Source organism: Telopea speciosissima, chromosome 7 (assembly GCF_018873765.1).
Source record: "Telopea speciosissima isolate NSW1024214 ecotype Mountain lineage chromosome 7, Tspe_v1, whole genome shotgun sequence".
NCBI lineage: Eukaryota > Viridiplantae > Streptophyta > Magnoliopsida > Proteales > Proteaceae > Telopea > Telopea speciosissima.
In genome coordinates this window covers 67,485,408-67,511,694 of record NC_057922.1, presented here as the reverse complement: position 1 = coordinate 67,511,694, position 26,287 = coordinate 67,485,408, and the positions used below count along the sequence as shown (strand labels likewise).

Sequence of the window (26,287 nt, the reverse complement as noted above, 5' to 3'; positions counted from 1 at the left end):
AATACATATAGTGGTAAGAGAAAGGGTTCTCTTAAATGAGGTGTTTCTTACGCCTACTCACATTAGTATTTTTTATTTAGTACTTTAAGGTATGGTTTTTATGCACACCCATATAATTCAGGGAGGGGTTACGATGCGTCAAATAAAGGAAGGGAGCATTTGGTCATTTCAACCCCTACTGTGAAGGGTGTGCATGAAACTTTTGCCTTATAAAAGAAAGAGAAAAAATAATAAAATATTCTTATGTGAATAGACATAGATACAATTCATGTTTCTTTATGCCTACTCATATAAGAATAGGAAAAAAGGGTCTGACCACTCTTCTACTTTGAAAGCGCAATAGCTAAACGGTTGGTTGGTACCAAGAGGTTGGTTGGTTAAGAATAAGAAGCAAAAAGCAACTAAGCTTTAGATTTGCTTTAGCTGTCGCTTCTTTCATAACAGAGCCGGGAATAACGGCTGGCATAGAAGTCTCTCGCATGTAAGGAGATTTGTTCGTGAGTGTAGCTTCTGTCCAGATACATGATGCGATGAAATGACCTCCCTGCCCCCATGAAAGGCAGAAATCCTGTCCTTATTGATGTTTCCTCATGTGTTCCCATTGCCCCTGCACTGGCGCAAGAGCCATGCTCTCGGACAAAAAACTCTTCCCTATAAGAATATTTTATTATTGGAAAAAAAGCTGCCTGTCAACATTTCCTACATCTAGACATAAAGGTGCCGCAAAATGATCATAACACCCTTGGTTGGATGTCCATGTGTGCATCCCATTGGCCCTCGCGCTGATATAGTAGCATGCAGCTGGTGAGCAATCCCCATCCATTTATTATTTTTTCTCTTTCTTTTATGCAAGTAAAGTGTAGCCGCATTGGTACGCTAGCACCGTGTGTCTGTCTTCTTCTTTTTTACATTATTTATTTCTTGGGGTAGAGTTCTTTGTCGGGGAGCGTGGCCCCTACGTACATGGGTGCCAATCGAAGTAAAAGCGGAAGCAGGACGGTCATTTCGCCCCCTCAGTTTCACAGGAGAGAGAGAGAGAGATCGTTATATGCACACCACTGCTGGATGTTCTGGATCGTTTCTGAAGCTATGCCGAATGGAAATGAAAAATGAATTTGCAAATTGCATTGTTTTCTACTATTTATTATTGGGGAAAAGTCTCTCTGAACATGAGGGGGAAGTGTGTACTGGTGAGTGAGTAAACCTGGGGAAGAGGGTGCCTGGCTGCCTGCTGCCGCGGTTGTCCCTGCTGATCCTCCGGAATTTGAAGATCCAGCAGAGTTCAGATTTGAGACAGAAGACTGAGCGAGTGACCGTCCGCAAAGAAACAAAGGATCAGATAGTGGGCAGTAGGATGTGGAAATTGACGGCGCTTCTGTGCTGCGTTTGGGTATTGAGCATTCTCTACGGCGAGATGGTTGCGTTTTGGCTACCGTCTCTGTGGACTTGTTCTTGGCCTCAACTTCGCCGAGCCTCTTCCCCCCAGGTAAAGAAGTCTATCGTACAGTCTCGTGTTGGTTTCATAATTCCTTCATAATAATCCTTCTGCTTTTTTACTCCAAATTTAACTCCACTTCACTGCAAATTTTTTTTTTTTTGGGTTTAGACCTAATTGCAGAATTACTCTACGAAAAAAACATGAAAGATGCAAGACCGCTTTCCAGATCCACGGACATAACGCCTAATATTTTGATGCTTTAACATGTCGGTTTGGTTTGGTTTTCCTCCTTCGGGACACACACATGAGTTTTGCAAGTTAAAAGAGGAAAGAAGAAAGAATCTTCCGTCCTTTTTTTTTTTTTGGTGTGCGTGCGTGTACCATACTAAGATAATACTAGAAATTGGTTTAAAAAGTTTATTTTAAATTTGGAAATATTAGGTTTTTTTTTTCTTTTTTAAATCCCCATATTTTTTCCTTATCAAAAGATTTTAAGATAAGTAGAACGAAGACGGAGTATATAATATGTAACTTTAGCTACTCTAGGATAGATAATGAAGGGGTGAAACTTGATGAGATGGAGATTCTACGATGTGGCATTTTTAGGTATCTAAGATCAATCATCCGTAAGGAAGGTGATATAGAAGATGATGTCCCTTAGAGGGTTAATGTAGGATGACTGAAGTGGAGAGGTGCGTCTGGAGTATTATGTGATGGACGGATTCCTTTAAAACTTAAAACGGAAATTTATAGGACAGTCATAAGACCGGCTATGATGTATGGGGTGGAGTGTTGGGCAGTTAAGAAGCGTCATATAGATAAGTTATGTGTAGCGGAGAGGTGCGTTCGGAGTGCTGTGTGACCAATGTATTCCTCTAAAGTTTACAGGAAAGTTCTATAGAATTGTTGTTTGTCTGGCTATGATGTATGGTGTAGAATGTTGGGTAATTAAGAAGTGTCATACACTCATACTAATAAGCTATGCGTAGCAGAGGTGAGGATGTTGAGAATGATGTGTGGAAAAATAAGGAGGGATAAAGAACGAAATGAATGTATTAGAGCGGACTTGGGAGTCGCCTCGAATAATGACAAGCTCCGAGAGAGTCGTTTAAGGTAGTATGGTCATATTCAACGGAGGCCTAGGGACGCCACAGTAAGGAGGAGTGATATGATTCCGATTGAAGGAGCTAAAAGAGCTAGGGGCAGGCCTAAAATGACCATAGGAGAAGTGATGAGGAAGGACATGCATAGTCTAGGTTTTGTACTAAGTTTGACCTCGGATAGAGCCTATTGGAGGGCAAGGATCCATGTAGCAGACCCCATTTAGCTGAGATTCTCCTGACGTGTTGGGTTGTGCCTCTTTCCACTAACTATCTTTCATCTTTCATTTGTTATTTTCAACCAAGGTTCAAAAACTCGGGTCTCGGTGGCATCTCGGCCAGGCCAGAAACCGAGTCGAGCCGAGAGCTCGCCGAGATCTCGGCGAGTTGATGCATTTTTTTTTTTTTTGGACTCGGACCCCCAACTCGGTGGGTTGTACACATATTTTGGGTCTGAAACTTGGTATCCAGCCTATTTCGGGCCATTTAAACACAATGGCATGCCCGTTTGCGAAAAACAAGTCCAAATATGAGTTTCACTTTGGACCATAGGTTGGTAGGCGACGAGTCGTACTAAAACAACATAATCTATATATAATTTAGTAAAATATAGCAAATTAGCAATCAAAACATTCTAATTAGCACACATCAATCAAAACATTCAAATAAAATGTACATTACATCAATGTTCACTTAATTTGTTACATAAAATGAGATTGAACAAGAAATTCATCCCTATATCGATCCACATAGAATTCCCATGTCATGGAATTGCTATAGTGTTGCAAATAGTGTGACACCTTCCATATAAGTCTTCGATCAACATATACCAATCTCCCTATCTTAGGGTACATGGGAGGTTGTTGGTATGAGGTGTAAGATCCACTGCTACTGTCATATTGAGTTTGAGGCATGTATGACTGGTTTGGGACTAGGAATGTATACCCAACACCTGACCTAGAGCTTTGGTAGCATACTCACCGGTTCTGTGCCATTGCCCATCTGACCATAGGCGCTATAATCGGGAATCGGTGCTCTGGCGCCATAGTTATAGCCATGATGATGCTGAGATGATTGCCATGACTGATGCTCACTAGTAGTATCTATACTCATGCTTCCGAAACTTGTAAGCATGGTGTTCATACTGCTGTTGTCCTCCTCCTGAGCATATGACTGATGTGAGTGTTTGCGACCCTTCTTTCTGTTGTATGTTTTAGGGTGGCCACCATGGTCTTGATCTTGAGTGGCATGCGTAAACTGAGACTCACCGGTGAAACGCACAGGGTCCTCCTGCGTTCCAACTTCTTGCTCGTACTGCTCGCGCATCCCCTCATGACGATCATCATAATAACCGCCACTCCGCATGCCACTAGCGCAGCGGCTTCACCAAGATCACCACGATCACCATCACCATCACCGGTGTCACCGCCATCACCACCACCATCATCATCATCGCGGACTTCCTATAGCAGCTCAAAAGGTTTCGGTGACTCGCATGCACGCCCCTCTTGCGTCGACATATATTCATCAACATCGCTCTGCGATTCTAGACAATGGTGGGGTCGGGCCTACCCCCGTTGATCCATATCAGTGTACCACGATCCCTCACCCACTGGAATAGGGGATCCTCATCGTCATCAGAGTCCTCTTGAAAAATGTTGGACAGTTCAATGGGTTCTTTATCATTGGCCTCAATTCCTTCACGTATGTGCCTCATCCTTAATCTCATATTGTAGTGCACATACACAAGCCGCTCCAGTCGTTCGCTACCCAACCTATTCCGCCTCTTTGAATGTATCAATGAGAATGTACTCCATTGCGCTCACATCCGGAGGATGAACAAGTTTGTGAGAGCACTCTCACCGCTACCTTCCTCGGGTTGGGTGAACTTGTACCATAAAGCACCCACCGTTGCATTACAAATATAGAATAGTAAGAATATGTACATCTAAAGAGATAGAATTATAATTCATAAATGTAATATCATGCCACCTACCAGGGTCGACTTTTGTCTACCCTCCACTGCAGACTAGTCGACCAAACTTGCTTGAGGCCTCTCTCGAAGTATTTGATCTATTTTCAATTTGAGGCATTAGTATTTCCTATTTAGTAATTACATTCATAAACTAACTACCAAAGTGCCAAAGTCCCATACTCTCACCTCATCATCATGCAAGCGACTTGTGTCTTTGGATGGGGCTCCAACTTCCGAGTAACGCTTGAGCGCCTCTAACAATTCTATGTCTAGCCCAAGATCATGGGAGTAGTGATACTTTGGATTCAAATAGTATCTTTGGTAAAGTAAACACCACAAATATGATTTGTTAGTGACTTAATCGCTTTAATGCCTTTAGGGTTTTGAATATGTGAATGTAAAAAAGTTATAACATTTAAAGTATAAAGTATGTTGAACTCACCAGCCTTATGCAATGGATGACTCAAGTGCTTCTCCCACCGCTCATCAATGATGTTAGTGTAGGACTTTGCACTTCGAGGTATAGCAGCTCTAACCATTTCCTTCATTTTTTGGATGGCGCATAAATGTGGCCCAAAGTAGGCTTCTTCTCTGTATCAACCATCCTCGATCGCCACCACCGGCTCTAATATGCCAACCACTTTCCCCAAGGCCTTCCAAAATCCATCATTTGCAATGGTCTGTTGTGCTACCTTTGCTTCTTCTGACTTTGAGCCTTGCCAACCAAACCATTCATGACTTGCAAACATACACCTTAAACCTATCGCCTTCCTCTAAAAGCTCTTCAATGCAATGTAATTGGTGGCAAATCGAGTGACACCAGGCCTCACTAAATCTCCATTGCATTTCTCCCTCATCAAGGCTAAAGCATAAGAATGCATGTACACAAAAGTTGTCACTTGTCTTGCCCTATTTACCACACCCCATGTCCTTCAGCATTAAATCAATAGAATGGGCTGCACATGGGGTCCAAAAGAGCCGGATCCTCTTACTCTTCTTATTCATCAACTTCTCTCCAGCCTTTTTATAGTTGGAACCGTTATCCGTCACAATTTGGATAACGTTCCTTGGTCCTACCTCCTCCACAATTTGCTTCAACTCCTTATACAAGTATGATGCATCCTTTATATGCTTTGATGCATCGATAGACATCAAGAATATAGTCTTTCCATTGCAACTCACCATGAAATTTATGATGGACAGCCTAGTAGGTCCAGTCCAACCTTCAGCCATAAGAGTAACCCCATATGTCTCCCACATTGGCTTCAAACCATCAATGTATTCTTTTAGCTCCTCTACCTCCTGAGGCAAATATACATTGTATAATTCAAATGGTGAAGGTCCCTTCCATCCTGCACCAGCCCTCCCTGCAGCATCAAGGAATGTATTATAGTATGTTCCTTGTGCTACATTGGCTGGAATGCCATGGTAAAGCATGAACTTGCTGAAGGCTTTTCGTGCTTTCTCTTGTTTACCACCAAATACTTGTGGGATGGTTGGCTGGTAGGCATCTTGTTGCCTAAAAGTGGTGGGATCCTGCTAAAAAATGGGTTCTGGACCTTGTACTCGTGGTCGGGTTTGGGGTCGTGGTATATTTCTTGTCCCAGTGCTTCTCCTCCTCTCATCTTCTTGCACTGGTGCAGCTGAGCCAGATCCACCAGCTCCTCTTGCTTGCTTATATGCTCTTATATTATCAAAATGAAAACTGTCTACTCTCAGCCAAAGTCTGCTGGTAAATTCTCCATTCAGCCTTTGATTGAAACTCACCAGGTGGAGGCCCAATGTCAGTATCATCTCCGCCACGGACCTCTGCACCAGCCCTCTCTAGTATTGCCTCATTAAACTGTTGTTGCATTCTTTTCCTCTCAGATTTTTTTAATCTTCCTCCTTTCAAATGTTGTGTCATTGCCACTTTCACTTGGATAGGAACATTTGGGCATGATGAAACATCCTTGCCTGTACCAGACAAGTGTTGCTTTAATTTGGTGGCTCCTCCAGATAACAACTTCCCACAATAATTGCATTTGGACTTCTTTTTGTCTGCGGACATGGGAACTCCATGTTGCCATGCTATATCAGACATTGTATACAAAATGTCTTATGTTTTACACTGTTACATAAAAAAGCATGTATTAATAACCATGGATCACTTAAAGTAAGGTATTCAAGACTTAAAGTATGCTATTCATAACTCTTAAACGTAATGTCAAGCTACTAGAACTATGAAATAACTATCTCTTATTTATCCCCTAATCCTAGTATTTATTTGTTAATTAAAAATAATATTTTGAATTTTTTTTAAAACTATTTACACCTTAAAGTATAAGAAAAATATAATGTAATGATGAATTTGACACCATTTGAAGTTGAATATTATGTACATATGTTGTACATAATTTTCCATAAGCAATAAGTATTTTTCCTTAATATTATATATATATTTTTAATTTTTATAAAATATTTATTAAATCTGAAAAATAAAATAATTTTTTTAATGGGTGAAAATAAAAAATTAATCCATGCGCCTGTAGAGCATCCCAAGTAGTTTAACATATATCAAATCATTTTCAAACCATCATTATTCATCCTATTTTTTTCATTTTCTTTTTTCAAATAAATCATTTATTTTTCCAGAAATTATAATAAATAATTTATTAACTGAAAAAAAAATCCGACTCCATGAAGTGATAGATCGGGCAAAGATGTTCAACATATATTAAAACCACATGAATCTAACAAGGATTACAAAAAAAAATTTTGGAAAAAGTAGATTTGGGGAAGAAATAGAAAACACCTTTGAAATCTTACTAATAGGTGATGATGCTCTAAATTGGCACTTGAATCTTCACTTTGGCACTTCAATCTAACTCCAAACAGTGCATTCCATCCAACAATCGAAAGAACGAAGAAGAAATTTGAAGGAGAGGTGTTTTTCCCCTTGGTTTAAAGCCTAAGAACTTTTGTTCCTGCTTTCTCTTATGTTGGAAATGGGTTTTTGGGTGAAAATTGGGCTGAATACAAGTAAATAGCACCTTTGGGCCCAACCGAGATATCGCCGAGATCTCGAGATCTCGGCGAGATCTCGGCGAGATATTGTTTTTTTTGTACTAAAAATATCTTGAATTTCACCTTTGAGATATCACCACGAAGTAGAACCGACTAGCAACTCGACTCGGTTTTGCCCAAAACCGAGAAACTCGGCGAGATCTCGGAACCTTGTTTTCAACTTTTCTTTTCTCTTCTCTTACCCCATCTCTCTTTTCCAATCTTTTCTTTCCCTTTTTTTGGTTAGAACTCAATTTTCCTTACCTAGTTTTGTTTGGATCCATGTAGCCGACCCCATTAAGTTGGGATAAGGCTGAGTTTGTTGTTGTTGTTTTCTTCCGTACTTATGAAATTCAACATCCCCCGCCCCCCAAGGGTTTACATGCAGGATACAATTAAGGTCTGGGTATATTATACTTGCTCTGGATCCAGCACTTTGGCGTCCATGAGCCAACCTGCACTAATATTGTCTCCTTACTTCATATAGTCCAAGTACACAAGTCAACTCAACCAAACCTTTTGCCAACCAAATGGGGTCATCTACATGGATCCTGTTTTGTCATTCAACTCTGTTTAAACCCATGTTTGTTGCCAACCAGAGTGCTCAAATAGATGAGCTGATAAGGGGATTACTCCAAAAACACAAATTTCCAGCACCTGTAAGGCGGAGAGGCACTGGCATCAATCCTTACATGATCACAGGGACCAAGAGTTGGACAGCAAGCCTATTTTAGATGAGAATCAGCCGCTCATAAACACTCAGACTGGCTTCCCTGTATGGAGAGAGAACTTTAGGGTGCTTCATGCTAGGCTGACCATCCATCTCTTAATTGTCAACTGTTCAGTACACAAATATTATTGGTTATCAAGCATATGTTTACGTTGATCCAAGATATGGTTCAGTATGCAAATGTATAGGAAACTACGCAATAGCATGTTGAAGTGCATGATTCCACGCCACGAAACAGCTAGGCTTATTTTACAAGGAGTTATAAAATGTATATGGACGTAAGCTGGGTCATCAAGGTGGTTGAGATCCCCCAAGTATTAGCTAGCCACTTCAATGCACTACAGTTTCAAATTCCACCGAGAGCTTTAGGAGGAATTAGCTACCATATGGTTCAAACCATTCAGTTTCTGAGGTACATGCAGAAATGCTCAAACAGGAGTGGAGCCAGGGATATTTCTTTTTTCGGGGGAGGGGGGATGGGGAAGGGCCCAGAACAATTCTACAAATTTAATATGAGCAAAAACATTAAGTTGCTCAAACATTGACAGAAGGCAAAAAGAAGAAACGAAAAACTTAAAAAAGTGACCAAAAACTTCTATAGGCCCGTCTTTAGTTGATTAATTTACTTATGTGTTTTTTCGGTATGGATTTTATTTATGCTTTTAAAATTTCTTTTTCTTATAGTTGTTAAATAAGAGGTGCCACATTGTTACAACCTGCAAAATAAAAAATATATCTAAAAAAAAAATGTGACTGAACATAGTTTGGGAAACAAATGAGAAGACCAAGAAAGCATACTTTAATCTATGAAATCTGATCGGTAAACAACCATCCTTAGGCCATTGCACAACATGACAGGCAAGGGATTTTTTTCATGAGATTTCTTCAACCTTAAGGGTTTTTTTGGTATCATTTTTCATTTTCATTTTCTAACAATTTTTCATTTTTTCACTTGTTTGGTATCATTTTTTAAACTTGTTTTTATTTAATATAAATGAAAACACCCCAAAATCATAATAGACTCAAGAGTCTATTATGGATTATGGCCACAAATATTTTTCCTTCATATTTTTTCGCTCAAGTTTAATGTTGCTTTTATTTTAAGAAAGGCAAGCCCCCTCCACCTTCTTCTTCCTGCAACGAGCCTCACCGATCTACTGTGCAACCTGCGATCAACTTAAGAGTCTATTATGGATTATAGCCAAAAATGTTTTTCCTTCCTTTTTTCGCTCAAGTTTAATGTTGCTTTTATTTTTAGAAAGGAAAGCCCCCTCCTCCTTCCTGCAACGAGCCTCACCGATCTACTGTGCAACCTGCGATCAACTCCACGGAGTAATTGTTCTTGAGTTTGCCACGATGCTGCTACAACCAGTGAGTGCTGCTGCTACACCGCTTGCGAAAACCTTCCTCCCTTCTATCCCTTCTGCCACACATCCAACATTGAGTTATCACCGAAACACTCCATCCCATATTGCGTCATCACAGCCAGAAATCCACCGAGGACATCCAGTACCCTCTCTTCTCTTTTCAAAACAAAATCAAACCCATCATTATCCATTCCTATTACAGCACCATCCACTACCAATCTTATTTTCACATCATTAACCCCATCTCACACTACCCCATTCCCTTCACCCCCACCCTATCCGGCAGCCCACCCACCATCACCACCCTACTGTTAATCCTTAAAAACATAAATCCCACTGTTTTTATGATTGATACCATCCATGTAACAAATTGCAACTCCTCCCAGTTGATACCTAGAGCACAGATTGATGTTGTATTTCAGGAGAAGAATCCCCATCCCTTACGGTTTAGAGTTAATTTAGGAAAGAAAATGGGTGATGGGAGAATTTCTTCACCCACTACTAAAATATATATGCTTTGGGCCAATTTCTCTAAAAAAGGCTTAATTTCAATGTTGAATTTCCATGACTTGGGCCCATTTGTTCAAAACTGTTATAGAAATTATTTATACAGGTAGTTACCAAACTTATTTTTCATTCTACAATCTATTGTGTTTAGTAGTTACCAAACTGTTTTTATTTTTGAACAAAATTGTTTTCAGTAATTTTTATTTTTTTTTAAATATGCCAAGAACAAAATGAAAAAATGATACCAAAAAGAAGATTTGAATTATGCCAAAAAAAATAGAGAAAAAAGATCGTGGGATAGAAAAGAGTCCCAAAACACAAAGTGAGCAAGAATGGGTGTAGAAACGAAAGCACAAGAACATCAAAATAAAATATAAAATCTAAAGTCAAGAGCGGCTTTTTAGTGTGTCTGTATTTAAGGATGCTCAAATACATGGACTCTAAGCTTTATTAAAACAGAAGGATGGTAAGCAATGGAAACACCCTCAGTGTTTGATCCCATAAGATATTTTAAATTTAGAATTATCAGAATAAATCAAAATTTCAGTTTACTCTAAGCACGCTCTCAATCCATATTGTGGCTTTCTTTACAACACACTCTCAAATATAAAAATATTGAGAGCGTAAGTGCCACCCCTATGAGAAGGATTTGTCACCAAGTGGCAAGGTCAAGGGTAGGAGTGTGGAACATGGGAGACCACCAAGAGGAATAGACGGGGGAAACCGCCGGACAGTGAGGCTGGACCTCTTCTTCTTCTTTGTTCCTTTTGTTAACATAGTCGACCAGCCCATTATTGAAGTCCCAATGATGTCTATGTAAGCTGTATACCCAACCCTCAATTGAAGGGTAATCACTTACATAATAATGTACTATACATCGTTTTTACACTATATATATATATATATATTATTGAACAACACATATTAATGGAGATGCTTCTCTGAGCAAGCGGCATAGGGGAACGCACCAATGAGGTGCGACAAATGTTATCATACATAGGATGACAGCAAGGTCATTTCATGTGAGGAAGAGAGATAGACATAGAGGTGCTACCATACCCTGCCCCAGCGACTCAGAACCTTTTCCCATATGGCTCCGTTTGTTTTGGCGTAAAATTTTACCTGGAAAATTTTTTGCGGTAAATGTTACTTTGTAAATGTAAAACTTTACATGTTGAAAAGTTTCCCAATGTTTGTTTCCATAAAAAAACCAAGCATTGGAAAATTTTTTTATGGGTCAAATTTTCTAAATAAAATTTTACACTAAAACAAACAGAGCCTATAGGAAACACACAATACATAGGATCAAGGGTATATCTTTGGCATTTTTTTTGGTTGTTCTTAGTTTTTAATGTTTTATGACTGAATAATGAATTATTTTGTACATATGGGTAAATACTTATACTGTTTGTTAAGAAAAGTAAATTAGCAACTTCATTAAATACAAGTTGTATCTGTTTATCTGCCAGGTAATGGGATTTCTTAACAAGGTTTTATTCTGACTAGGAGAGTATAGGTAAGGACATTACGCGACCCTATTGATACAGTAGCACTTGATTGGTTGGATAAATATGCCAACTATGGAAACCTAAACCAGATGGAACCGGGTCAACCCGGGTTTTTGGATTGGAAGTTTGTCTTTTATTTGCTTGGGTAGATAACAGGTTAGTTACTTTGTTTTGATCTCTAATTAGTCTAGTTATTTTCCTTAAAATATCTACATGCACCTAACTTTGAAGACACAATGGAATAAAGAAGAATTTGGTTTTCTGCTGTGAGTTGTGTATGATTGTGAGCTTCCTCCTTTCCCCCCTGAAACTCTTGAGACTCAATCTCAGATTTATCTTCTTCTCTAACTGGCCCTCCACCAATTTGGTATCAGAGCCCAAAGTTCCCCATCTCCCTCTCTCTACTTTCCTTTCTCAGTTCTTCCTCCCTCCTTTCCTTCATACTCCTTTTTTTGCTACTGTTTTGATTAAACAACATCAGCAGCAACCCGACCACATCCCCAGCAGCAACATCACCACAACCCTTCGTCTCCCCAAACCCCTCTCAACTCTGACAACAACCCCATCTTCTTTTTCCCCTCCTAGCAGTGAAATATCCTTCTTTTCAAGTGAAAAAAAAGGGACCTCAAACTCTCTCTTCTCGCATCCATCCGATTCCTCTGTAAACCTTTTTCCCTTCCCCCTGTAACCCTAACCTTTGCGCTATTACCCCCATCCCACCCCTTCGATTTCCAAAGAGACCACCCTTTTCTCTGTTAGCACCTTTTTTATCCCAACCCCACTGCCCTTTTTTCTTCCCATGATTTTGATCAATGCCTCCCACTGCAAAAACCCACTGCCCCCTTTTTTTCCCCATGATCTTGGACAAGCCTCCCCTCCCACTTAAGGCTCCATCTGCAAGGAAAAGAAACAGAAGAGAGAGAAGAGTTTCAGAGGTGACGTACCTACTTTTCATCCCCGGATTGCATCACCACTCTCTTCGTCAAGCTCACAGCACCTTCCGCCTTTTTCTGCTGAGTTCCTGGATTCCCACCACTGCACTAACATCGCCAGAGGAAGTAAACCACCCAACATGTCTCCATCCTCCCAACAATAAGTCCATGCTCCCATATTCTCTGTGCTGATAGCCCGGTACTTTAAGTCTTATTTTTTTCCAGATTTTCCCCTTCCCCTTTATTCTCCTCTTGGTTTGCCCCTTCTTATTTAGTTTCCAAGTTTGCCCTTCCCCATACGTGACACGCTTGTGTGTTAAGTAACTTTAGTTAAAATTTTCATAATTACTATTCTGCCACTATTAAGAATCTCAGTTTATTTACGTTTTGCCACTAAGCTTTATCTTAAGTGTTCTCTTACTATAGTGGGCCCACAGTGATTCCAAATAGGGTTTGCGAACCCTGGGATCATCACCAATTTGGGAATTCTATTATCATAATCATGGTGGCCAATATTAAAATTCTCCAACAGCTCTTCGGTCTGGCATTAGATCGGTCTTCCAATCTTCTTACATCTACTGGTCTGGCATCTTCGGTCTCCCTAAAGCCACCATCAAGGCCATGGAAACCCTCTTCTGTGCCTTCCTCTAGAAAGGGAAGGAAACTCCCAGATTCCTCCACCCAATCAGCTGGAAATCCATCTGCTTGCCTAAATCTGAAGGCGGGCTCGGCATCCGCCGTATCCGTGACTCCAATAATGCAGGTATTCTGAAGCTCATTTGGAAGATCTCTTCCAGATAGGACTCCATTTGGGTTCAATGGGTTTACTCCCATCTTCTCAAATCCGACTCCATCTGGACTATCTCCACCCCTTCGGACTGTTCTTGGGTCTGGCACAAGATCCTTTTCCTCCGCCCCCTTGCTCTCAGCGCTACCTCCTACTCTATTGCTGATGGCTCGTCCATCTCCCTTTGGCTTGACCCCTGGAACCCCTTGGGGATCCTTTATAATTCATTTGGGGCTCGATCCATCTACTCTTCTGGCATCCCCAAGTCTGCCTCCCTCTCTTCCATTATCTCCCTCGGTTCTTGGTCCCCCCCCCCTCCCACTCTCTCCCAGTTCTGGCATTCCCTCCCCCCCTCCCCCCATGCAGACAAGGTCATCTGGCTCCCCTCCCCAAACGGCCTTTTTAGCTTTAGATCTTCCTGGAACTTTGTCAGGCCTCCGCCCCTACCGTTATTTGGCATCAGCTTGTCTGGTTCAAAGGCCACATCCCTCGCCACAACTTCCCAGCCTGGAAAGCTCTTAACCTTTGCCTCCCGACCCAAGCTTTTCTCCTGCACCGGAGAATTCATGTCCCTACCTCTCGCATTTTTTGTTGGAGTGGTACCAAAGACATTGACCACCTTTTCTTTGATTGCCCCTTCACCTCTACCATTTGGAAAAAAGCCCTATCGTCCATCTGGCCTCGCAGCAGAACCCCCCTCCCCTTTGCCAGAGAGTGGCTCTAGCTGGTCATGACGTTCTCCAGAAGCTATATCTGTGACACTATTGGTAAACTTGTGTTTGGTGCTGCCCTCTATCACATCTGGATGGAGAGGAACTTCAGGAGATGGACCTCCAAATCGAGGTCTTTTGATCTGATTTGGAAAGCCATCTCTTCGGATGTCTCCTCGAAACTCCAGTTTCTTCCTCACAAGAGGTTTTTGGACACCCCAAGGAATAGGCATATTGTTGATTCCTGGGGCTTAGATAGTGCTCTCATGAAGTCCCCTTCCCCTCCTTAGTGGGTTAGGGGCTTGTCACTTTCCCCTCCCCCCCTCTCCCCTTTTGTATATCCCCCCCCTTTTTTTCCTCGCCCCTCCTGATCTTTGGTAATATATTTTTTATTCACCATAAAAAAAAATTCTCCAACAGCTCAACTCCTATAAAGGTGAAATGAATTAAAATATTGACACCCTTACTAAACGTGTTAATACCCTCACCACAGTTGTCAGTTCCCTCTATACTATGATGACATCCATGCAAACTTTTATTGACCGGTTGGTGGCTATTGATAAAGGAAAGAGTCTCATGCAATCTGAGGATTCTTCCAACTCCATCCCATAGGATCCACCTCATGGTACACCGCCACCAATAGCACCACATCACCACCAGTACCACCACAACCAACATATGGTATTGGTCGATATGATGATTCTAAAGCTGAGAGAGGAGCGAAGTTGGACGTCTTCAATTTTTATGGAGATAACTCAAAGCAATACCTTGACTAGGCTCATAGTTTAGAGATCTTTCTCAGATGGTACGGGTTGATTGATGCCAGAAAGATCTTATTTGTAGAGGTTAAACTGAAGGGCACATCTCAAGTCTGGTGGATCAAGCACCAACAACAAAATCGGACCCAGGCATTGAGTTAGTCACCACTTGGGTTTACATGAGTAAAGCCATGAACCGAAGATTCTAGCCTACTGACTACAAGCAGCGCATGCACCTCAGGTTTTCCAGTTGAGATAGTAAAGCATAACAGTTGTGAAGAATGTTGCTAGGTTTTACTATTTCGCCACTCTAACTTAAAGTGGGATGAAGAGGTATTGGTGGCACAATTCCCATTGCATCCTCAAATCAGTGTTGCACTACCATCAAGCTGACTGCCTACAATGGAGGATGTTGTACATGTGGCATATCATATCAGGTAGAAGAAAGTCTGAAGCGGCTATACACCCAAAGGACTTTCACAAATACTTTCCCTAGAGGTGCAATTCTAGTCAGCAACAGTCTTCACCCCAGGATTATCATTTCAATAAACCACAGGTTAGTGGTTCATCCATGGATCTTTACGACTTAACCAACCATATTCGCCACCTCAGCATGGTTCTGAAAGACCTCTTGTGATGCCAAAGACTGCCATTCAGTGGTTTACGTGAAAAGGATACAGACATAATAGTGCTCAGAGTCCCAACTGTTTGGTGGCCTATATTGATAAGGATACTTTTATACTTTGTGCTCTAGAAGAGCACCTCAATTTTGAGACTGATTTGGGCATAACGTGAGCCAGATGAAGTCAATGACAATAACAGTGATATCGAGGGACACCCTTGTTATGTTCTTTGCTATTTTTTTCCCATTTACTAGGTCACTGAGGATAAAGATTGGTGCCACAGCAATATCTTCCAGACCCATGTGAAGTGCAATGACCAATTATGTAACATGGTGATCGATAGTGGTAGTTGTACGAATGTCATCATTGATGACATTGTACATAAGTTGGGATTGCAGAAAGAGCTACATCCAAATCCTTAAGGTTGCATGAGTGAACAACACTAATCTCAAGATTATTGATAAGTGCTTGCTCACCTACTTTGTCGTCGGGTTCCCAAAAGAATGTGGCAGACTTTCAATGGGAGGACATCACACTGCACCTGATCAATCAGTCCACCAATGGAATATGTGAGCAAACCCAACTTGCAAACACATCTTCAGCGACAACATTGATACAACTGCCAGAGTCGATCACCATATCACACAGGTTGCCATTGCATCACGCCCTGGTCTGAAAAATACTGTTGTGATGCAAATCTTTATCTTCCTCATTGGGAACTTTCTACGCAGCCAAGAGTGGGCAAATAACATAGCAATACTATCGCTCACCATCGCTATCATCATCAACCTCACTAGAATCACGCTCATGCTCAGTTACCAAATTGACTGTCTCTGTTGTCCATTGCTCCTTCGGTTCAAATGGTATGAAATTATCCTTGTCAATGTGGGCTACCAACCGGTTAGGGCACTAAACAGTCATATGTCCATAACCTTACACGTGACGCACTGAATAGCTGCTTTCGGCATCACCGAAATTCTGTCATATCCACGTCGAGGTGGAGAATAAGGTCTGTCTGAAGTCTGAACCTCGCCGAGGTGGGGAATAAGGACAAACCAGTTGTGTAGATGTCATAGAGAAACCACTAGCCTGTGGTTTGCTAATCGAAACTGAATTCACCTGAAAAGAAGATTGTTGTGGGCGAAAGCTATCACCTCTAAAATAGGTGTCAGTAAAATTTCTTCGATTTTAAGGTTTCCTCAAACTTTCCTCAACCTGATATGCCACCTGAACTGCTTCCTCCATAGTAGGTAGTCTACTAGCAGCAAGTGCGGCACTGATCTGTGGATGCAAGCCACTGCGGAACTGCACCACTAAGACTTCCTCGTCCCACTCAAACTCAAATCGAGTAGCTAAGTAATAGAACTTGGCCACGTACTCCTCAACTGCATAAATTTGAGGTGTACACGTTGCTTGCAATTAGTCAGTTGGAATCTTCGGTCCATTACATTTCGCATCTTAGCCCATGTAGTAACTTACCCAAGATCTCGAGTCCGATTTTGTTGTTGATGTTTGATCTACCAGACCCGAGTCGTGACATTCAATTTAAACTCTGCAAATATCAATTTCCTGGCCTCTGTCAAGTTGTACCATCTGAAGAAAATTTCCAAACTATGAACCCAGTTGAGATATTGCTCTGGGTTGTGGTCCCCATAAAAATCAATGACTCCCAACCTTGCTGCTTTGTCCACTCCTTCATATCGTCCAGCCCCATATGGTGGTGGTGGTGGTATGTAATGTGGTGATGGTGTGGAGTTGGAAGAATCCCCAGATAGCATGGGACTCTTTCCTTTCTCAGAAGCCACCAGTCAGTCAATCAAAGCTTGTATGGATTCCATCAATGTCTGAATGGAATTAACAGTAGTAGTGAGAGTGTCTAATTTGGCATTGGTTTCAGCCTTATAGGAGTTGAGCTATTGAAGGACCTCACTATTCGCTACCATTGTTAAGGGAAAGTAAGAAAACACTTAAAAGACAAAGGGTGAATGGCAAAACAGTAAATAAATGGAAGTTTATGAAACAAATTAGAATACGGGATAGAAGGGAATAAAGCAAAAGGGAGAGGTAATTTAGGAAAGAAAATAGGTAAAAAAAAGGGCCAAAAGAAGTATTGGGGGGTGAGGTTTGCCGTTGGGATTTGGAATGTTACCCGAACCAAAGGAAGAATGCAAAAATACCGAAGATGTGGACTGCGAGGATGGAGGGGAACTCATGATTTTGAAGGTGCTACGGGCATAGTTGTCATGGCGTCGCGATGGCACCGCCATGGCATCCTGGCGCTGGAGAAGCCTGCATGGCGACCTATGCCATGGCGTCCCTCTTTGATTTCTTCTTCCTACCTCTCTTTCCCTCTTCGATTTCTTCTTTCCCTCTTCGATTTCTTCTTTATTTCTTCTTTCCCTCTTCGATTTCTTCTTCCAGTCTCTCTTTCCCTCTTCGATTTCTTCTTCCTGTCTCTCTGTCTCTGTTTTGCAACTAAGAAGTCGCCAGATCTGATTCCAGGAATTAAATACTCCTTGCTTAGTTGATTTCTGTGATGAGTTCTTGCTGGAATTGATAGAACATGATGTGGCGATGCTTTGCCTGAAGGTTTAGATTGAACCGAGAAGAGTTGAAGGAGTTATCTCCTTCGTACGTTGCCTTTTTCCGTCCCAGGCTGAAGTCGTAAGGTTGAAGATAACCATAAATCCGATCGTGGGTTATTACAAACCCTTATTTTTGCCTTTTTCCTAAAGTACCCTTCTCTTCTTTTATTCCCCTTTGTCCATACTTTAAACATCCCTCCAAGTTTACCCTTAGTCATTAAATCAAAACTCTTTTATGCCCTTTCTTAGATTCTGCTTAATTACAAGATTGCCATCCTTAAAACTTGAGAAACAATAGAGAAAAAATAAAACATGGCTCGAGTATACATTTATTAAACCATTAAAAATAAAACATGGTCGACATGCTCGCCATGGCGGGCGACATGTCGATATATCGACGTGACACCCCTCCACCGACTTGGATCGCCGTGACGCCGTGACAACTATAGCTACGGGTCGCGACTTGTGACAGAGGAGGCTGCGGGAGCTTCAAAGGGGTCGCTAAAGGCTTCATCAGTGGAGAGCTCGCGGTGGTGGAGTTGCGACTTCGAAGGAGACGGTGGGAACTTCGAACCAGGTAAGAATTCTTCTTTCCCTTTTTTTTTTTTTTTTTTTTTTTTTTTTTTGTTCTCCGCTTCTCTTCTTTTGTCTCCTTTTTTTTATTGTTCTCTAGTTCTCGCTCTCATCTTTCTTCTTCTTTTTTTTCGGTTCTAGCAGAACCAAAAAAAAAGGTGGTGGGTTGGGGGTTTTGGTAAGGGAATTGAAAGAGACGGGATTGGGGGTTTGTCGGTGGGAATCGCAGGGGTGGGATGGGTCACTGGACGAGTGAGTCTTTTTTTTTATTCAACCTCTATTTCCATAAAGACGACTCCCTTTTTTCGGTCACAAAGGGGGAAACGAAGGGGGGGTTGGGGAAGACCTGGGAAGCGGTTACTGTGAGTCGGGAGGGGTTGGGGATGGAAAGTGTTTATGTTGGTTTTTTTTTTTTTTTTTACTGGGAAAGAGAGAGTAGGGAAGAAGAATGGGATGATAGAGATTAATAGAGAAGGGAATGAAAGAGGTTGTGGAATTCCGTGAATACTGGCTTGATCGATGTGATCATAGCCCAGCCTTTATTTATAATATTGAAATCATATGACAAAAATATAACTACGCAATGTGGGACTAAAACCCACATACAAGAATACCCCCACGAACAAATTTACCCTTGGACCCATATTATAACACTCCCCCTCAAGTTGGAGCATACATATCAAACATGCCCAACTTGCTAACGAAAGGAAAAACCAATTTTGTACTGATTCCTTTGGTAAGGATATCAGCCAACTGTTCACTAGACTGAATAAATGGAATACAAATAATTCCTTGTTCCAGCTTCTCTTTGATGAAGTGCCGGTCAATCTCAACATGTTTGGTCCGATGATGTTGGACAGGGTTGTGAGCAATGCAGATTGCTGACTTGCTGTCACAGTAGAGTCGCATAGGAAGATAAGCACTCATTCCCAAATCTTGAAGAAGCCCTTTGAGCCAAAGAAGCTCACAAATACCTTGTGCCATATCTCGGAATTCAGCTTCAGCACTAGATCGAGCCACAACAGCTTGTTTTTTGCTTCTCCAAGTAGTTAGGTTACCTCCAACAAATGTGCAATATCCAGATGTGGACTTCCTATCATCAGGACTGCCAGCCCAATCTGCATCAGTATACGCTTCTATTCGGAGATGGCTGTGTGGAGAGAACAATACTCCTTTCCCCGGAGCTGACTTGAGGTAACGGAGAATTCTGTATGTTGCTTCCAAGTGAGAAGAGTAAGGATCATGAATGTATTGGCTGACAAGGCTTACAGCAAATGTGATGTCTGGCCGGGTATATGAGAGGTAAATCAATTGACCCACTAACCTCTGATAGCTGCCTTTGTCCACTGGCTCACCTTCCTTACTCTTCAAATGTGTGTTGGGCTCCAGAGGGGTATCTGCTGGTTTACACCCAAGCATCCCTGTTTCTTTCAATAAATCCAAGGTATATTTCCTTTGAAAGAGAGATATGCCCTTAGCTGAATAGGCAAACCTCAATCCCTAGGAAGTACCTCAATTTGCCCAAATCTTTGACTTCAAACTCCGTGCCCAAATAAGCTTTCAACTTTTGAATCTCATGTGCATCACTGCCTGTAATTATTATGTCATCAACATAGACAATCAAAAGGGTAACTTGCTGTCCCACTCTCTTAACAAACAATGTGTGGTCTGCATTACTCTGCTTATACCCATATGCGATCATAGCCTTGTGGAATCGGCCAAACCAAGCCCTTGGGGACTGCTTCAGACCATACAAGGCCTTCTTTAACTTGCACACTTTCCCTTGAGTCTTTGAAGAGGTAAAACCCGGGGGTACCTCCATGTAGACATCTTCTTCCAAGTCTCCATGCAGGAAGGCATTCTTCACATCGAGTTGTTAGAGTTCCCATCCTTGATTTACAGCACAAGAAATGATGACCCGTACAGTATTCATCTTTGCTACAGGAGTAAAAGTCTCTTGATAATCGATTCCTTGGGTTTGAGTGAACCCTTTGGCGACCAATCTCGCCTTGTATCTCTCCATAGAACCATCAGCCTTGTGCTTCACAACAAAGACCCATTTACAACCAACAGGCCTGTTCCCATGTGGAGAACTTACCAAATCCCAGGTTTGATTTTTCGCAAGGGCAAGCATTTCTTCATTCATTGCCTCCTTCCATTTTGGTTCGGCTATTGCTTCCAGCCAAGTGTTAGGTATAGAGACAGAGGACAAAGAGGATATGAAAGCATGAAACGCAGGAGTTAGACAGTTGTAGGACACAAAGTTTGAGATAGGATGCTGAGTGCAACTTCTTTTTTGTTCAAGAGGGGGCTTACCCGAAGTATGACTAGGAGCAAGATTTGGAGTAGGAACAGATGTCGATTGCGTAGGTGGTACAGCAGTGGTGGTTTCTTTCTCTTTGTACCGAGGACCATCTGTAGGAAAATCAGTTCCCCGAGTGTATTTACAAGTCTCTCCCCCTGCACCTGTTGCTCAATCTGTCCCACTTCTTGTTCTTGACTTGTAACTCCATCCTCTAGTTTAATAGAAACATCTTCAATGGTTGGTATCTCAACATCTCAAGGAGCAATCAGCGGGACCTCTTCATTACTTTGAGTCTCCCCCTGCAGAGGTACCGGCGGTGGAAAGTAAGCCTCCGACTCCCGAAAGACAACATCCATGGTGACCAACACCTTGCTGGTAGGAGGATGGTAGCATTTATAGCCCTTCTGAGTCAATGAGTAATTAAGAAAAATGCACCGTAATCCTCTGGGATCAAGCTTACCATGGACGTGGTGATTTCATGCAAACAAACACAGCCAAACACTCTTGGGGGCACCACAAAGGTGGATTTGCCAACCAACATATCCAAGGGACAGCGGCCACCCAAGACATGAGATGGAAGTCGATTGATGAGGTAAGTAGCTGTAAGCACGGCATCACCCTAGAAACGAGGAGGGACAGACATGGTGAACATAAGGGAACGAGCTACCTCCAGTAGATGTCTGTTCTTGCGTCCAGCCACTCCATTTTGAGCGGGAATGACAACACAAGAAGTCTGGTGTATGATCCCATGGTTGTCCAAATAGGAACGGAAGGTACCATCCATATATTCCTTGCCATTATCTGAGCGAAGAATCTTCACCTCGGCATCAAACTGCGTCTGGACCATTTTGTGGAATAACATAAAAAACAATTGAACACATCACTCTTGCTATGCATCAAATATACCCAAGTCGTCCGGCTAAAACAATTGATAAATGTGACAAACCATCGAAACCCAGAGGTAGAAACACAACAGGTAGGGCCCCAAACATCAGAATGAATCAAACCAAAAGGACTCAAACTTTTGTTATCTGAAATAGGAAAAATACTCCGAGTTTGTTTTGCCAAAGTGCAAGCATCACAAGAAAAATTGTGTTTATTACATTGTTTCACCAGACTAGGAAATAAAGCAGATAAAACCCCAATCAAGGGATGGCCCAAACGACGATGCCAATTATTCAACTCAAGCCATGCAGAATCAAAAGTAGAAGATGTCGGCTGTGATGTCAATGCTGTCCGGGAACTTTCAAGCACGTACAGACCACCAACCACCTTACCACATACAATCGTACTGTCCGTTTCCAAATCCTGAAATAGACAATGAGTTGGAAAAAATATTACTTTGTAGTTTAAATCCTTAGTTAGACTACTAATGGACAGCAAGTTAGTAGTAAACTTAGGAACATGTAAAACAGAGGATAGAGTGAGAGGAGGTGCACTGAACGAATCCCTTCCCAGAAATAGAAGAACGAGACCCATCAGCAACCCGAACCTTTGACTGGCCTGAAAGAGGATTATATGTGGTAAAAACAGAGGAAGAACCTATCATATGGTTGGTTGCCCCTGAGTCAATAACCCAAGAGTCAAGCATGACCGAGGTGCAATTCCCACCAAAAGAAATACCTGTGGAAGAAGGTGCATTGGAAGGAGCAGGTAGAGACAAAGCCGAAGCCGCCATGGAAGGAGATACAGATGCCGAAGAAGATGTGTCCAAGCGATTCATCATATCCCGCAGAGTTTGCAACTTAGCCATCACAGAGGAAGGAGACTGTTCAGATGGATCTTCAGTAGCAGCCTGATTAACACGAGAGGAATTGGGCCGATTGGAACCCCCATTTCCACGCCCATGAGTATCCGCAGGACGACCATGAAGCTTCCAACATCGGTCCTTGGTGTGTCAGTCCTTCCCAAAATGATCGCATTTAATAGGCGGGCGATCATAAGTTAGCCGATCAGTAGGAAGAGGACGAGAGGAATTTCCACGGGAAGATTGAGAACTAGAAACAAGGGCTGATCGTTCCTGAGTGACAGGATGAACCATGGCAGTGCGTCTCGTGTCCTCAGCCGAAAGTATGGTGTAGGCCTGCTCCAAAAAGGGAATAGGATCCCAATTCAAAATATTGGACCTGATATTATCAAATTTAATGTTTAGGCCGGCCAAAAAATAAAACAGCCGTAAACCATCCTCCCACTTCCTAAGGCTATAGCGTCAACATCCGTGGTAGCCTTAAATGTGCCCAAAAAATCCAATTCCTGCCATAGTGTGCACATGGTATTGTAATATTGGGACAGAGACAACTCCAGCTGCTTGGTAGTATGGAGCTTCTGACGGAGTTCATAGCATTGGGCTGCATTCCCAACCTGAGAGTATGTGTCATGACTTGTCTTCCAAATTTTTGCAGCGGTATCAAGGAGCAGATAACGACCAGCAATGGTCTGGTCAATGGAATTAACCAAATAGGACATCACCAAAAAATAGAAATTCATCCATCGATCCTGAGCCGATCCAGCCTCTGTAGGCCTGACCTTAGTACCCGCGATATAACCAGAGAGCCCACGGGAACCAATAGCAAATAAACAGGAACGAGACCACAGAAGATAATTGCTGCCAATCAACTTTATGGGATTTACCGGAAAGGGAACAAAGTCCCGCTGGTTGGAATCATCAGAACCAGTCGAAGCAGTAATGATCTCGGACTCGTCAGGCATGGTGGCTGGAGAAAAATTGGCAGAGACAAATCCCAAAAAAAAAAAAAATCAGAACATGTATAGGGGAAAAAACGAACCCTTGGTGGGAGGCAACTCACCACCAAGGGATGAAAAAATTCGAACAAGGTGGAAGCCCCCCCCCCCCCCCGAGGTGTGTAGAGGTGATGGAAAAAGGACGGAGGGAATTGCAGAGGTGGCAGGAGGAAGGGAGAGGGCCGGTGGTGGTCGACGGTAGCTGGCAGAGGCGGTTGAGGGTTGGCGGTGGCTGGCGGTAGCTGATGGTGGCTAGCAAAGTGGTAGAGGGGCTGGCGGTAGATGGCGGAAGAGGTGGAAGGGTGGTTTGTGGCTGGCGGAAGGGGGTGGCTGGCGGTAGCTGATGGTGGCTAGCAGAAGTGGTAGAGGGGCTGGCGGTAGGTGGCGGAAGAGGTAGAAGGGTAGTTTGTGTCTGGCGGAAGGGGTGGAGGGGCTGGTGGTGGGCGGTTTTAGGGCAGAATGACGAAAAAGAAAAAGAAGAGAGAAAAAATTTTACTTCCCATATCCCCGGAATATTTTTGGCTCTGATACCATGTGGAATTCCGTGAATACTGGCTTGATCGATGTGATCATAGCCCAGCCTTTATTTATAATATTGAAATCATATGACAAAAATATAACTAAGCAATGTGGGACTAAAACCCACATACAAGAATACCCCCACGGACAGATTTACCCTTGGACCCATATTACAACAGAGGTTGATGGGGAAAGGAGATGGATCCTTCGGCTCTGATTCCAAATGTTGCTCCAGAGCTGATGGAACGTGTTAAATCAAGCCCTTTAACCTATCCCATACTAGGCTGGCCCAATCTAGCGCCTATACACTAGAGTGGGCCCCGTTAGGCACATAACAGACCACCAAGCTTCCATAGCCGTCGTCCTTGGCAGCTCTCACTCTAGGCAACTTTCACACCAGCGGTAGGTAGCCCTTTCCAAACGGCTCCACTCTGCTCCAGGGTTTTTTGCCTGGCAGCAGGTAGCCCTTTCTTGATGGCTTTCACTCTACCCCAGGTAACCCTTTCTGTGACTCGAACCTGTGACGTGGTGCCCAGCTCTAATACCAAAATGGAGGGCCGGTTAGGAGAAAGGAGAACTAGGGAGGAAATCAGAATTGCAGGGGGGAAGAGAGAAGAGAAGAGACGCACACACAAGCTTCAACCTTCAATATTCAATTCTTCTAAACTTCAAATCTTCATGTCTGAGTATTACTACAACTACAATGAATAAATAGAAAATAGTCTTCATAGGAATAGAAACCTAACTAAAATAGAAACAACCCAAAGAGGAAACTACCAAAATAAACCATAGCTAAGGAAAGGAAACTACCTAAGAAGCTCTTGCGTAATCTACCCATTTCAAATAAAAATAAACTAAAATAAATGTAGCATCCAAAATAAACTACCAGCCTTTGCCAGACCAGAAAACTGGTTTAGGACCAATCTTTGGTTTGGGCCTCCAAAATGGGTCATGTCGGACCAGCCAAGCTAAGGCAATGCATCACTTCCTGCCAAAGATCTCCCTGACATTAAGTTCAAAAATGTAGCGGGATCATTTCTCCGACAGCTTGTTGACTCAAATGGCCTCCTTGGTCCTTGTCTCAACTCGACCGAGTCGTGTTCTTTTCAGAGGAGGCGAATTGATGTAGTAGCACTTAGTTGGTTGGACAAATATGACCAACTATGGAAACCCAAAGGAACTGGCTCAACCCAGGTTTTTGGTCCAACAAGGGTTGGAAGTAGTCTAGTTATTTTATGTCTTTTATTTGCTTGGGTAGGTAACAGGTTACTTAATTTGTTTTGAACACTAATTAGTTTTACAGTTGGTTTACAAGTCAATTTCAATCCTAGTGTCTAGTAAGAGTCTTGTTATTTTCCTTCATATATCTCATGTACTCAACTTTGAAGATAACGGAATAGACAAGAATGGGGTGTTTTACTCTTAGTCATAGTACAAGATCTCGACGAGATCTTGCCGAGATCTCAAAAATATCTCAGTTTCGTGAAGTCTCGAGACGAGACGGTAGGCGAGACAAGATTTATGCAAGATCTCGATCGTGATCTTGGTATCTCACCGAGATTTCATGGTGTATCTTGATCTCGGTTCGAGTCGAGACCAAACCAAGCTATAAAAGGCACCCTCTCTGCAAGATTTCGAGTTGTGCAAGATTTCGACCTCAACTCGAAATCTCACCCATCTCGCTCTGTTGTGAAGGATAAACACTTGGAGGTGAGGATTTTGGTGCTGTTTTTTTGGTAAATCTCACCTCAACTGAAGATTAAAGCTTGGAGATTCAAGATTGAAGCTTCAACATCAAGAGAGGGAATTAGTTGCATTGCATCTCAAGAACAGTTTTAGGTAAAAAGAAGAGCAATGCTTGATTCGACAACAACAACAACATGGTCGTTTTGATGATCCGGACCAACACTTGTTTCAATACTAACTACTCTCAAATGGTAGGACTTGTTACACACTTACACTTGTATTTGTTTAATCTATGTCTCTTTACAAGTTCTAACAATTATTGACAAACCGTCAAACCATCACCATGTATGATTATGTATAAGATGCCTAATGCATAAATGGTTTATGGTTTAATGTT

General features: G+C 42.2%; 1 protein-coding gene and 1 long non-coding RNA gene across 3 annotated transcripts in view; one reads left to right on the top strand and one right to left on the bottom strand.

Moving 5' to 3' along the window:
* Window positions 1-1,184: 1,184 nt before the first annotated feature.
* Window positions 1,185-18,126, top strand: LOC122669183. The gene is made up of 3 exons (XR_006333977.1): window positions 1,185-1,486; window positions 2,086-2,090; window positions 18,090-18,126. It is a non-coding gene; the product is annotated as an uncharacterized LOC122669183 (long non-coding RNA).
* LOC122669182 (vacuolar cation/proton exchanger 2-like) overlaps window positions 8,354-26,287 on the bottom strand; it is a 73,374-nt gene continuing 55,440 nt past the window's right edge. Inside the window, exon 12 of one of the 2 annotated variants that reach the window (XM_043865874.1) lies at window positions 8,354-8,398. In XM_043865874.1, coding sequence (XP_043721809.1) covers window positions 8,385-8,398 — 14 coding nt within the window. In that variant the 3' untranslated portion in view covers window positions 8,354-8,384. The remainder of the gene's footprint in view (window positions 8,399-26,287) is intronic. The other variant, XM_043865875.1, reaches the window with a different exon arrangement.